At 36.3% G+C, this 15,634-nt stretch overlaps 2 protein-coding genes across 2 annotated transcripts; one reads left to right on the top strand and one right to left on the bottom strand.

Annotated features, from left to right (window-relative positions):
• Positions 1-1,560: 1,560 nt before the first annotated feature.
• On the bottom strand, positions 1,561-8,754 carry LOC149502159 (E3 ubiquitin-protein ligase RNF10). Its single transcript, XM_089730262.1, has 11 exons — positions 8,355-8,754; positions 7,825-8,002; positions 7,473-7,673; positions 7,281-7,371; positions 6,572-6,793; positions 5,856-6,014; positions 5,010-5,472; positions 4,168-4,304; positions 3,808-3,922; positions 3,089-3,327; positions 1,561-2,400 (listed from the first exon to the last, which is right to left on the bottom strand). The coding sequence occupies exons 1-11, from the start codon at positions 8,443-8,445 to the stop codon at positions 2,185-2,187; spliced, it is 2,112 nt and encodes a 703-aa protein (XP_089586388.1). The 5' UTR covers positions 8,446-8,754; the 3' UTR covers positions 1,561-2,184.
• Positions 8,755-10,428: 1,674 nt separating this feature from the next.
• Positions 10,429-15,634, top strand: LOC149502160 (uncharacterized). Its single transcript, XM_089730734.1, has 6 exons — positions 10,429-10,860; positions 10,966-11,075; positions 11,274-11,458; positions 12,907-13,103; positions 14,468-15,059; positions 15,467-15,634. The coding sequence occupies exons 1-6, from the start codon at positions 10,780-10,782 to the stop codon at positions 15,589-15,591; spliced, it is 1,290 nt and encodes a 429-aa protein (XP_089586860.1). The 5' UTR covers positions 10,429-10,779; the 3' UTR covers positions 15,592-15,634.

Raw genomic sequence — 15,634 nt, forward strand, 5'->3', positions numbered from 1 at the left:
ATTTTGTGAATCTTTTATTTTCTTCATTATTTACACATAATATATTATAATGTTAAATTGAATATATATAAGTACCTTGCATTTTACTTTCTATTCTTGTTCGTCTTGATGATCTAGGTTATTAACGGCTTTAATTCAGAGCACAATTGTAAATATTGATGTTTCGAAATTCTGTAATGTGTTCTGAACAAATTTTCCGATAGATTAAGGGGTCAGGCTTGATCCCGAAGACAGCGTCGCAAACGCACTGATTCGTATGTATCCGACCTAATTTCCTTAGACTCCAAAGCCCCATTATTTCATATTTGGGCTCTGTCCATAGTACATACCTAGAAGAAATATTAATTTGTAAAAAATAAACTTTATAACCTCAACATTATTAATGTACTTAAATTGCCCAGCGTGGTATTTAATGTTAATACTATGGAAAACACAAACACAAATAAAGATCTAAACCAATTACACTTACCTAAATCAAGTTAAAATAATTTAATTTCACAAATTTTACACTTGCAGATAGTTAGCAACAATTCAGCACCAGAAACAAAAGGTGTCGCAAATTTGACAAACGAAATTGCTAAATATCTGCTGTTGTGTGGCAAACAAAAGCATCCGTAATACCGACTTTAGGGCAGTTGTTGTTAGTTGTATGGAAAAGAATGCACTAAAGTTTCACAAATCGCTCTGCAGAGGCAGCACTAGTGATGGTCCGCGATCTGCTTTTTTGTTGTAAGTCCGTAATACGAAATGGACAGTTGACAGCAATATTTGCACAATATTTGTCTTCTGCTAATTGTCTGCGAAATACGTGATACAGCTGCCGTGCGCGATAGGAGGACGCGTACCCTGAATTGAACACGTGTTTAGAAGAACAGTTGGCGTTGCAAACCCGTGCGCGATTGGAGGAAACGTGCCTTGAATTGAACACGATTTTGTAAAGGAAGTTAGCGCGACAAACCCGTGCGTATTTCAAGGCAGTACCGCCTCATAATGAACACGGAAATGGAAATACGCATCCGGGGCAGCCTGACAAGCCGCTGTATCGCGAAGATCGGTGTCGTTGGTCGTTGATGATGGTCTTGACGACCCGTCAGTCGGGTGTCTTCAGAGCGGCGCCACAGGTCTGCTTGCAATGTTGACCATGAGAACGAACCTACTTTATCCAGGTTGTTATCCAGGGCGGAAATCGGATGTCGGGTGAGAGTGCAATGGGAGTCGTTTGGCAAGTAGGGTCAACATCTAGTAGACCGTCAACCTCCACATACCCTGCGTGCCACCAAGGCGCAGATACCTCGTAAGAGGTTCGGCCCCCTGCCCGAATATAGTTCACGCGCTACATCGGCAGTTAGACAATAGCGCGACGGCCACGATGGTTGGGGGTTCTCAACGAACAGCTCAAACATTACGAGCGCTTTGAGTTGCCTTATGTTTATTTGGGCACATTGCCACTAATGTATTTCCTGATCTAGATTCCCCACTTAACCTTAATATAGCACAATCTATAGATAATTTAGCATCTTAAAATTTTGAACTATAGACAATTCAAGTAAAAGCCATACACTATTTGAACATAATTTTTATTTAAAAAATATTAGAAGAAAGAATAAGCCAGGTTATGCAACACATACTAAACATTATAATTTTTTTGGAACAAAGCAAATATTATTTTTCCTGTTCATATATTAAATAATTTAAAGATATATGAAATAAAAACATGACATCTAGTTTTTTTTGTATTTTAATATTTTGAACTAAATTTCAAACACTACCAACCACCATTTTTTTCTTTTGTGTAAATCCAATCAATGATTTTCAAATATTTAATAATGCAACATGTACTATACAATGCGAGTTTATTAATTTTAATTTGGAACAGATAATGCTAATGTTTAAAATATTGATTTTAAAATTATTTTACTCAACTGTAAAAAAAAAATAGGGAGAGAGGTAATAAAATAAGTCCCTTTGCACTCCAACCTAGTATTTCACATGATACACCAGTACTGCAGTGTATGTATGTGTCCAATAAAAAGGATTTAATTATCATTATAAACTTATGATGGAATTTAATAATATTCGAATTGACTCTGAATGAATGATTATACAATTACTATTAATATACATATTGTAGCAGTATTAGTAGAAATATAGCCAGGAATAGAGTGCAAAGATCGCAAAACAAAACTAGGCAGCACGTTGCATGCCAGTGGCAAAAAGCACTTTTTGTTTGGACTTTTTGTTCTTCTTAGTTGAGGGCACCGGTGCAGCGTGTAAGGCTGCCTCGATTGCGTCGCTAAGGTTGAGCGCACGTGGGCCCGTGCCTTCCTCGTCAGCCGGCGGCAGTGGCGGTGGAGCTGAGACAGTTGGCCGAACGCGCCATGTGCCACTGCTACCAGCCATCTATAATAAATAATGTTTTAGTTGAGAAAAAACAGACAAAATAAGCTTAGTGAACATATCATAGCAACCATTCATCTTATTGTAATTTCTTTGTTGTAATTTTTTTCAAACACTTAGTATTGTACAAAAAATATATAATTTTACATCCAGCAAGGTCTTTATTTTTTAATAAATGGAAAACAAAAGATAAGATTTAGGTAACCGATTATATTTCTCATAGAACAGTTGCAATATAATTCAAGGTCAAGTGTAGTCTAACAAATTACATAAAGAAATCTTATTGGAATTATAAATCTAGTTGGAATTTTGAATAATTCCAATTAAATTTTGAGAAAATCACGTTTTTCTAAACCTAGACCGAAAAAACCTAGCCAGTCCAAAGTCCGCTCAGCGGACTCAACACAGCATACCCAAAATTAATTGACATGCACATATGCGCATTACGTGGAAAGTCCGCTGAGCGGACTTTGGACTGGTGGTGCAATAATAAATTTTGATGCGCACTGGGGAGAGGTTAATAAACAATTTTAATAAAATATAAGGTATATTTAAAAGTGAGAAAACGAAAACTGCTGAAAGCCAATAGCACATTTCCGAGAAGAAAGAACCGCCCATGCTCGTTACCAATAGCATTGAGCCATTACAGGGTTAAAATATTGAATGGCAATACATGAATGCATAATATTACCTTTGCAAAGGACAGGCCTGATGGAGGCGGCGAGCTCATGCTCGTAGAGGGGCTCGGTTCTTCGGCAAGTGGCGGGTCGACTCCAGCGCTGGAAAATGATGACGAAGCTGGCGGAAACAGTTCATCAGAGGAGAAGTCCGGCTTAGGAGGGCCTTCGATCTGGCGGCGGTATGCGCGCTCGCGGCGCCTTTCGTCCCGTTCGTGGCGGGCCCGGACTCGAGCTCGCCGATATAATTCCTCTGTAAGATTCAAAATTTTTCATAATCATTACTTATTTTATGACTTCTATAGGATGATAACTTTTCTAGCATGTGCAGACAAGTTTACGGAATAATTTTTCGACAAATTTCAGTTTAGCTTTTTCAACAAATATGTAAATGACGCCATTCACGTTGAAACATGGGATTGGAATAAATTTCATTACAGTAATGGCTTTGCTACTCCTTAAGCTTGATTTGTGGTAAGAATGAACAAAGGTGCACGCAACCCTCATTGAATCTCGCAGAAGTCTCTAGTATCAGTAGGATATGATAAACAGAACACTAATAACTATATGCAATACAATATAGTATATAAAGTATATACTGTATGCTGTGAGAAAAATATGAAGCTTCAGTTGTAATTTAAACTGGTTCCATGGAATGGAAAGGGAATGAAGACTAAGCATATCCTAGCAAGCACCTGTTGTTTGCCATCAAAATATTATTTGCTATTCTCACCAGTGAAATTTTCAAGTGCATTTGCTGTCACATACGGAGGTTGTAGTTCTAACTCCACTATATCTACTGAGCAATAGAGAGGCAAATGCGCTGTATATGGCATGTGTTTTCTTGTCTGTAAAAAAATGTATACAAATTTATGCCAATATATTTTTTTCACTTTTACCGACTTGAAAGGCAAATCAACCAACTACACAAAATTATTAATATTAATTGTTTTACGATGTATGATTAATTAATTACTTTGATTTAAGGAAAACTTCTTGCTCTTATTCAATTATATGGGGACGACGCAACTTGTCATGTCATATTACTTTAAATAAAAACACTATTAGCAAAAAAGATGCACTCATCACAAACCTGTTCCGTCAGGGGCAATGTCTCACGGTGTAGAACCCTTCCAGTGATGGTTGTAGGTGCAGCAGCAAGTGCGCCCCAAGACTCATTCAGAATACGCACGTTTAAGCTGTTCAAAAACACTTGCTGTCCGTCTTCAGCTAAAACCATTAATGATAAAAGTATAAGTATGTCTCATTACTCTAGTCGCCTATTAATTTTCTTGTGATATCTGATGTAAGCAATTGTATTTTAAGCGATCTTTGAACTAGGTATTTAATAAAAAATATATATATATATTTATTCAGTAAAATGCAATTTAATACAAATTTAAATAAAACGAAACAAAAAAACTCTTAAGAAAATGTGGTGCACTAAAAAAATAGCAACGCAAATGTATAGTGTTAGCATTTTAAGTGTCAACAAAATCATAGTTCAGACATTTTTAATCACAAGCACTAAACATGTATTTCATAATTTCGAGCTATTTGAGAGGAATGCATGATACAAAATGGAAGAACATGAAATCCATTAGAAACTGAGGATAACAACATACACAAAAAAATGTGTTTGATTTACATTTTAGTTTAAAAGTATAAACTGTTGTGCATTATCTAGACAAATACATTGAAATACATTGAACACACAGTCGTCATTATGCTTATTAATGCACATGGCATTAATAAGCATGACGACTGTGGTAGGTATGTTTTTTAAATTTGTTCAGTACCAGTGTCCTGACTATTTATGCTTTAATGAGCAATGCATTCCAGTCCAAAAGTTAGATTGACTATTATTCTTAGCAACTGAAATTTCTACTTAGTTTCTCAAGCTAGGCTGCAGTATTCAAATAGTGATCGACTAACCTTGATAGAAATAAAAATATTTTGCCTGATTTTGTTTGTCAATATCTGTTATATATTTATTTGTGTCTGTATTATCAGTTTCTGATACAAAAACATCATTCATTCCATCTTGAGTTGAAGCCTCATTGAGAGAGAATTCAGGAGCATCAGGGTTCCATTTGCTTTCTTTCAAATCAAAATTTGCTATTTCATTTTGAATATCTTCCATACAAGCAGCTCCATCGTCAGTAACATTAAACCAATCAAGTTTGTTTTCATTAACCTCCTGCTTTTCATACACAATAGGAGGGACTTCATTATTTTCAACATCAATTTTAAATATCTCATCTTTCGGTCCAATTTTATCTTCTTTCTGTTTAAGCATTTGCAAAGCCTGTTCTAGATAAACTATTTCTGTGGTATCTATTTCTGCCAATATTTGGGTTTCTATTTCATTTCTTTCCCTTTTTAAAATTTCACGAATCTGTAAAATTTTATGACGATATAATGAATTTTTTTTTAGGTTTGTGATACAGATTTACGTAATTACAAATGGTAGTGGGGCGATTTATACTCCACACAAGGAGTTACTGTCTATTTCTGTTACCAAGCATTGGGATATTCTAGGTTAAAAGGTCAGAAACAGTCACTCAAAATAAATAGAAACCTTGTTCGAATTTATGGTGGATGGCAAATTTTACATTATGCTCCGAGGACCTCAGTTACCACTTTACCCCAAGAGTGGTGTGAGCCGTGCGCAACTTAGAAACAAAAAGAGAGTGGTCATGTTAATTTTCACAATATTTTATAAAAAAATAAAAAAAGATTGTCAATGTGTAATAATCTTGTGTTTTATACTATATATACCTGATGATTGTTTGCAGAAAACATTTTACAAAATGGTGCACTATGGATATTCTCTATTGGTAAAATAGATGAGGGGATGGAATCAGTGACCTGACCCCGCAGTGGTGCAACTTCCACTATTGTAGAGCCACGCAGGCGACGAACAAGTCGCATTGTTACCTGCATATTTAAAAAATATAATTATTACTGTCTTTTTAGTGATTAAAATGGAACTTCTACATACTTTTTTAAATAAAATAACTTAATTTGTTCCTTATTAGAACGACACAATTAATGAAATGGGTCATCAATAAGATAAAATTAATAATTATTTTATTAGAGAAAATGTACATGTATAACATTTTAGAATTTCAATGGAATCTACCATTTTTAGACAGAACTTATCTACCTGCTCAGCTTATTCATTTTTTTGGTCAAGGAAGTAATTTTGTTATTGAATGACTAATCAATTTTATATCCATCCATTTTACAAGTGTGTTTTTAAAATCATTGGTCAACATTTTCAGTTAATTTTTATGTTACATATATTTTATCTCTAACAGCATGGCAAAAGCTTTAAACATGGTTCCTTGATTAGGTGAGGTGTAGCTCTAGACATTAGAATCACAAAAGGTAATATATTTGTATATTTATACAGTATTTGACAAACAATGCTTGTCAGAATTTACTCATACTCATTATTTATTTAGTTACCACCAGGTTTATCAGAATCTTACCTCCTCAGCAGGAGCATCCCACTGCAGCATTTTAGTAGGTTTCATGTCTTTAACATTGAGGGGTGCAGTACACACTGGACAAGGTGGAGGTTGTTTCTCATGCGCTGCAGCATAGTGAAGAACACATGCCCAACAGTACACATGGCTACAGAGACCTACACGGCCAGCTACTGGGGTCCCCAAACATATCGGGCATTCAGACTTTCCAGTGCTTCTTACAACCTGAAGAGAATAAGCATAATTTTAATTTTATGGGTTGTGCAATCTCTTTTTGTAATTTCAAGTCTATCCTGAAATAAACCTCCTTAAATCCTATCCTAACAGCCTTCAGTCTAAAGTATAAAATATGTTTATTCTAATGTATGTTTTATACTGAAATTCACTTCATTTTAGTACTTCAATTTAGAAATACTAATATTTTTTCTGAATTCCACTATTTATTTAGTGCCTTTAATTTTTACTTTTGAGATTAAAATACACAAATAGAAAAATACAAATTATATTTGAGCATATACAAACCAAGGATTTTTAAACCATTGCCGAAAACAAGGTAACTTACTGTTTCGGCTATGGCATCAATTTTCTTACACCCTGACTATGGATAGTTGTTTTTTTAATAGTATTGCACAACAGTCAATGTATTCTCATGAGTTCTTTGTGTACTATGTAATCTAAATGGTGTTATTGGTATTCAAATTATTGAACTCACAATTTCTTCAATTTCATCCCATTTAATTGGCACATCAGGATCCAATGAGTTTATCTTGTAATCATAATCTTCCTTCACTACAAATTGACAACTAAAAAGAAAAGAGGATATTTAATCATTAAAATCTGTAAATTATATTTCCTTGATTTCTTACACTTTCCAAAACTAATTTGTTATGACAGATTAACTTACTAAGCTCTTAGGTACAGATCATGATCTTGTCGAAAAGATAAACGGTGGAATTGTCGACGTTGCAACAGTGGTCCTCGCCGTTCACTGCGTTCTATGTTACCCCTAGTGGGGTACATAAAATTCAACAAATGATTGAAGTTCTGTTTCTTACTGCCAGGCACAAAAACTGAGCCTATTTCTGGTTCATCATCATCCCCTAGCCTACAAAATTTATAAGAAATCAAAAATTGGATTTAAGACATATATCTACTAAGTAAATGTACTAAGGCGAAGAAATCTATTTGTGATGAATTTATTACATATCATTAGATTAAATTATATCAAGAGACCAAATGAGTGTTTTTTTCCTTACCTGGAGTTCGGAGTTCCATCCATTTGTGAACTGGCTGATTCACGAGGACGTGATCTTCTGTCACCAGAACCCCTACCTCTTGGTACAGATACATTTTTCCGAAATGGTTCATTTTTAGGTGTGCCACCAGGACCTTCACGTTTCTTATTGTTGCGGGGCCAAGGCTTGTGAGTCAAATCTACAATCAAAATCTAGGCTCTTAACACAAATACCAGCTGTATGCAAATTTTTGGGACAAAATCAGCAAATTGAGATTAAGATCTTGATGGGCACGAAAAGCGGGCTCAGTGGCGTTGATCTAAAGCCTTAGTCTAGAAATGGGCAAGTGTAGTGCAGTGTATGCCAATGGTTAGTAAGCCAATAGATGATTGACATCTCTCGGTCGGCAGCAACATCATTCAAAGATCTAAGTCAACAAATTAACAAATACCAACAACAAAATACTATTGCGTGCACATCACATTAAACAGGTTGTTGATGTTGTCAACCTAAAAACGGAAGTCACTGAAGAGTGACCTTCTCTAACTTACCGGAGTTCTTTTTACAGTCGACGGCTGATGCCCTCGACTGTGGTTGAGTTGATCGATTTAATTTTTTGTCCATCCTTGATTCTTCCAACATCAACAAAAACTAAGCGGGATACTCCGCGAGGAGGTAACGATATTACGTACAAGGCCGACATTTTAGAAAGCCATGTTTATGATTACAAAATAAAGAAAATACAACTCCCCGTACTATACAATTGTTTACCTAGCGGTAAATACACAATTAAAAACTTTCCAAATTAAAAAAGGGAGTAGTGCACTCCCTTTCGTCGTGGACGACGATAATTTAACTGAACACTTTGTTCGCCACAAATATGGCGACCTACCGGCGCTGGCTCACAGCTAGCCAACAAAATAGATGCGCACTTCCGGCGCTAATTTTTTTTTATTAAATTGAATCAACATTCTATTATCAAAATAACCAAAAAGACCAACAAAGCACAACTTTTGCTATTTATTTATTTTTGATGATATAGAAATTGATATTTTTTAAGGTGAATTGAAAACAAGATAAAATGAGGAGTTTTTTTATTGCATTAACCGTTTCCTGATTTTCAGCATCGGCTCTGTAAATTTGGCCCCCCCTTTTTTTTGATATTCGGATTTTTTTATTTTTAATTATTTGTTCGTCGTTTGATCGTTAAGGTTCAAATATAAAAATTGTTTGTTCGTCTTTTATTTATTTATAATTAATTAAACAAATTATCACCGTTAAGTGGGCCCCCCTTAATAGACATCTTTATTTTTATCGCTGAGATTAATTCATTTTGATCAATTATCGTTTGTTCAACGACTATTGGTGATTGTTCGATCATAAAAACAATTAAATTCCCAATTATTAATTATTTTATATCTAGCAAACCATCGCCTCACGCCTACATTGCGCATGCGCCGGTTTTGTCAGTCAGCTGGCAATGGTCATATTTACTAGCGTTTTGTTTACAAGTGCGTTTATACTGTCTAATTATTTCTTAAGTAGATCAAAAAAATATTGAAAACTTCAACAAACTTCAACAATACTTCAACAAAAAAATGTCAGTGAATTGAATGAAACGGCCAATTAGTCGTTAAGGTACGATTAGCGCGGTTTTAATAAATTCAGTTTTTTTTAATGATATTGAATATTAACAATCACATTGAAATTTCAGTGATTTCCAATTTATTTTTAAGAATATTAAATAATTAAAAATAAAAAAATCCGAAAATCAAAAAAGGGGGGGCCAAATTTACAGAGCCTCACACAGTCGTCTCTCGTACCCATGGAGTTAATAAGTACCTACAACGGCGACAACCTAAAATACTAACTCTATGCTCGTACCATTACACCGGTCACTCACATGCGCACGAATACGCAAACCCGCAAGTGTAGGACGACATTTGCGAATGATTATGCAAAGTTTTCGCTGCATTCGTGGTTTTCCAAGCTGTGTCGGTTTTTTAACAGACATCAAAGCGCGCGAACCTCGAACTTTCGCGTAGTCTCCCACACATTCGCTTGCCCAGTTGCGCCGACGATTGCGAAGGTAACGGACGTATCGCCATTTTCATAGTTCGTGACGTCTACTGTGTAGCGTATCTTCATCAAAAGAAATCCCATAAAAACAGCATGGCTGTTAATGATGTCTGGGAAAGAATTCAAAACTCTTTTTCTTTTCAATGTTCTATTGACGAATTAAAAAGGAGGAGAAATTCGTGAGACATTCGTAAACAAGTGTAGGAGGAAGCGCAAACGGGTTCGCAAATTGAGTATGCTTACCCATTTGCACAGCCGCTAGGTTTGCGAATGAATGTTTGACAGCCCTTCACTTCAAATATTCGTACATTGTACGAATGTTTGCGCGCATGTCAGTGGCCGGCATTATTGTTGGGTAACGTAGGAGATGAACATATTCTGATCAGCACCGCAAAGGTCTATAATAACAGCATGCTTATGTTATAATCTATGAGTACGGACGTTGTCATTACCATGAGACCAATGATTAGAGACAGATTTATTGGGTGTGTTTTATTAATTTCCTATAACATCTCACATTTTATTAGTTTCTATTATATATTAATTATCCTAAATAAGAATAGATTGTAGAAGTAATAGGAAACATAAGAATGCTATTTTATTGAAGTATAAAGTAGGAAAAGCGGAAAAGATTGCTCGTGTCCACGTACTCATGGTAAACATTCACTACCCTACAGGCCGTACGGTCTTAGAGATAAACAAATAATGGTTATAATCTTGTTCCGTGAATAAATGCAACCAATAGGCTCTATTATTCAGGAAGCCTTCGGGTACTCTTTTCAAATATTTTTTCTTTTAATTTGGCGCGAAAACTACGTAGTACGTCCTAATAGCCGAACTCTTAGTCGGAAAGGATTTTGGCAATTACTTACAATAGCAATTTAAATATATTTTATAATGTCTAATTTAATGAATAAGGCAGGTTTGCCCAATCAAAAAGCACATGAACCTAAAGAAGCAGCAAAACAACCACCACAAGTAAGATAAAATATTCCATGAAAATGTCAATGAAAAAAATCGTAATAACAGCTACCGCTTAAATTTTCATTGTTTATTAAATAAATTTGTTTTTTGTTGGTCTAGGAGAAACCGGAAGTATTATCAACTTTTGCCCTGCCTTTATCTATAAAAGACAATATTCCACACGTTGGTGATTCAGACGTTATAGGAAGTATTCCTGATCAAAGCAACGGGTATATTTTATCATAATATTACCTAATGAAATCTTACATAACATCTTCAATTTATTAAATGTCGTTTATTACACGCATTTTCTATAAAATAATTATTAGGCTTTCTACGTTATATAAAAAAGTCCGTAGAGTAGGTATGTACCGTTTATCAATAATAGAATTCCATCGATTCCCTCTCTTAAGTTGTTCATACTTTAGCACATGCATGGACGTCCTCAGCCAGCCGACGGGTCTCCCTCATCGTCAGAGACTTTTGTGGCTTCAAAAGCATCGAACCGTTGGTTTGTGGGTCCAATGCGATGACTGCGATCGCTGGCGTTATCTCCCTAATGTACTCGATAGCAGTGAATTACCAAAAAAATGGTATTGCCGGTTGCATCCAGGTCTGTATTATTTTTATCTCATTTTATTTTAAATATACAGTGCCTAGCCGAGAGAACTTCGCTCACCTCTGTTGCTTCGTAATGTCATTTTATGTTTTTTCTTTCGTTCGGTGTACCCAAAAGATATACAGTTTTATAAAAAAATATTTAGTGTTGGTGCTTTACGGCACTTTACGGCATCTATAAAGAGGGTCAATATAAGTAGGTACTTCAGAGGTTTAAAAGACGCCGTTAATAAAAATGCGTTTTTATTTGAAATTATTATTAATATTAAATTACATAGAATCAATAAATCAAACCGAAGTATGTAAATACAAAACTTGATCCAAAGCCTTAAAATTTCCGATATGCATCCATGCATAAATATGCACAAAATATGTTATTTATACAAAAATAGCTCTTTTAGAGAAGATTTGTCTATTCATTCGTATTATATGAGATGCGGTTGCGCCCCTTTTCTTCCTAGCAATAGCTGAATGAGGCGGAAGTCGCAACTCTGTATGTTCTGGCTGACAGCCGGACAGACATGCTAACTATCATTTCATCTGCCGCTATCTTCGAATACGAAATTATATTACAGTAATTAGACTATTATCATATCTGATCTTACCCCTTCTAAACATCGTGTAATAAAAATCAAACCTGCAAAATTATAATTTGCGTAATCACTGGTGGTAGGACCTCTTGTGAGTCCGCACGGGTAGGTACCACCACCCCGCCTATTTCTGCCGTGAAGCAGTAATGCGTTTCGGTTTGAAGGGTGGGGTAGCCGTTATAACTATACTGAGACCTTAGAAGTTATATCTCAAGGTGGGTGGCGCATTTACGTTGTAGATGTCTATGGGCTCCAGTAACCACTTAACACCAAGTGGGCTGTGAGCTCGTCCACCCATCTAAGCAAAATTAACTAAGTAAATTTTGTAATCGTAATCTTTATAATATATGACCGTAAAACACATCTTACGATTCCGATTTCTCCGGAACTGGGCAATGATCGGCCCAGTGTCGTATCAATGACAAGGTTCTGCCAAATCTTGCTGCCATAGGAATCATGCATTCCATGCATTTTTACTGGTGGTAGGACCTCTTGTGAGTCCGCACGGGTAGGTACCATCACCCCGCCTATTTCTGCCGTGAAGCGTTTCGGTGAAGGGTGGGGAAGCCGTTGTAACTATACTGAGACCTTAGAACTTATATCTCGAGGTGGGTGGCGCATATACGTTGTAGATGTCTATGGGCTCCAGTAACCACTTAACACCAGTTGGGCTGTGAGTTCGTCCACCCATCTATGCAATAAAAAAAATCCTACTTGAAGGCCAAGATGACGACATTTCATAAGCGTCCACAGTGTGGTGTTAAAAGGCTCCCGAAACGAATTAACACCACATCTCTTAATATATTGCACCCAAACATCAGCCTTCACACATCATCGTATAAAAACCGTCTAGATTCAACGAGTGCGGATTGTTCGATTCCCGAAGCTCCACTCCGCATCCGTGAAGAGGAAGATCTTATTCACGGCGACTACTCCGCCGGCTCAGTAGTATGGGCGAGATTAGATGGCTGGCCGTGGTGGCCCGCAATGGTTGACGACTGCCCAGATACCGAGCAGTTCTACTGGCTTGATGGTTACTCTGATATACCTGTATGTTCATTATTAGAGTTTTAACTTCATTTTTTATGGTATCATAGGAAAGCGTCGTTGAGACATTTCAACTATGCTGTAGTTCAAATTCTTCAACAGGTACCGATTGTGCCATTTTGAGAAGGCGGCACGACATGAGAACCCTCTCATCGTAGCCGCTGGAAACTACATACCCTACCCAGTAGACTGAATGGTAAACCGTCGACGTCGCTCAAAACACGTCATTACAGATCCTCCTGATCCATTAACGGTGCTTTTAGGCACCACAAGCACCGGTCACCGTCCTCGTCGAACCCGTCGCTTGCGACGAAGGGCTCGACGAGCGAACTAACCCATAGACAGAGCCCACTGAGTTTCTCGCCGGACTTTCTCAGTGGGTCACGTTTCCGATCCGGCGGTAGATTCTGCGAAGCACTGCTCTTGCTAGGGTTAGTGTTAGCAACTCTGCGGTTTGAGCCCCGTGAGCTCACCTACAAACGTTAGGGTGAAGCTGAAATAGCCTCTCAAGGCTGTCAGCATAGGTTAAAAAAAATAGGTGCCAATACTTAAGTAAATTACGCATGACCATCTACTACTACTACTCCCGCGTGTAATTTAATTTTATCAAATTTGAAAATTTGATAAAATTAAAAAGAAATACCAGTATGGCAGATCTCGGCACTGGCTATTTTTGCCATGAAATAATCATGCGGTCCAGTTGAATTGGCCGTCACTAGAAGTTTATTGCTTTTTCGCATACGTTTTAAAACGGACATTGATACCTGAACGGGCCTGATTTTGAATTAATTATATTTTACATTACATAAATAATTTATTATTTTTTATACTTTAATCACTTATTATCAATACATCTTCTATACTACACTATATAATATTATAAAGAGGAAAGATTTGTTTGTTTGTTTGTTTCGAATAGGCTCCGAAACTACTGGACCGATTTGAAAAATTCTTTTTCCATTAGAAGCCGACATTGTACCTGATGAACATAGGCTACTTTTTTATTTTATTTTTAATTTTTTTTTTGGTTTCATGTGTGTGTTTCCGCAATGTTTCCGAAGCGAAGCGAGGGCGGGTCGCTAGTAATATAATAAAACTATACTAACCCGTGTTCGTATGTTAACGATATAGACCAAAACACAATTCTTTTTACCTTTTTCTGTCGACTTAAAGATGTGATGATGACATGCAAAACACAAAAAAATTTACTGCGAACGACAACAGTTAAAAATGAACTTATTATTGCAATATGCCCAAGATTAAGCCTTAAAAATAATTAATGCGTATCAATGTGTGTCAAGCGAAAACTGACGTTGATTGTGTAGGCAAGCCATGTTTAATTATTTTTTTAATATTTAATGTTACAGACACATTACAACGTTGTTTTCTTCGATTCGGTAGATGTGACCCGAGCATGGGTAGCACCGGAAAAAATAAAGCCTTTTACTTCCTTAAAAAAGTCCGTTACTTTATCAAACAAAGATAAAAAATTAAAAAAACGTCTCGATGTCGCTATTTTTGAAGCGAATGATGCAATAAAATTACCATTACTGGATCGTTTAGCCAAATACGGCTTCATAAATAGGTACAAAGGCCAGATTTCAAGTCCAAAAAAAGTTAATAAACAAGATTTAGTTCGCTATCAGAAAAAAATGAAAAGGAAATTTAACATTGAATTTCCAATTGAAAGTTCTGACTCAGACGAAGAAGCGAGATCTAGTACTAATTTAGCCGGCAATATCATTTCGCTGGGAAGTCTTAAAAAAGCAAATTCTGTTGAAAAACGTGTCAGTGAAGAAGATAATGTAAAAGAATCTAATTGTGTGGATCTCGTTAAGAAAAATATTAAAATACGTAAGCCAGACAGTACTGTAACAGGGGATCCCAACCAAAACTCAATGGCGGTCCAGATAGGAAGCACAGTGGATTCAATGGCAGTTACTATGTCTTTTGATAATGGTAATTTTAATTTCAGTTTAAAATTAAGTTTCAGATTTGGTTGTTTTTTTTTTGTTATTACTTGGATGGTTGGACGAGCTCACGGTTCACCTGGTGTTACGTGGCTACCGGAGCCAATAGACATCTACAAGCTAAATGCCGCACCCACGTGATATGAGTTCTGAGGTCTCAGTTTTTACAATACAATACGTCTGCCCCAACCTTCAAACCGAAACGCTAAGGCGTTTATTTTCTGGCTGAACTAGGCAGGGTGGTGATGAAGACTCACAAGACTTTCTACAGCCAGTAAATTAATTTTAATTTATTTCGTAGATGGGTGAACGGTTCACCTAGTAAGTGGTTACTGGAGTCCACAGACATCACAAGGTGAATGTAATAATAGTTTTGCCTATAAAAACTTTTCACAGATACTTCAAAGACGTACGTGCCTGAAATTCAGACGGAAACCAGCGAAGAACAAGATAGTACTCCTCTGCATAATCTCAATAATTTTAGGATTTCATCTCAGAGTAGTGATGATTTTGATTTTTGAATAACTTTCTAAGCTTGTAGTAAACAATCTTACATGTTTTACT

This window comes from Bombyx mandarina, chromosome 10, assembly GCF_030267445.1.
Source record: "Bombyx mandarina strain Sakado chromosome 10, ASM3026744v2".
Taxonomy (NCBI): domain Eukaryota; kingdom Metazoa; phylum Arthropoda; class Insecta; order Lepidoptera; family Bombycidae; genus Bombyx; species Bombyx mandarina.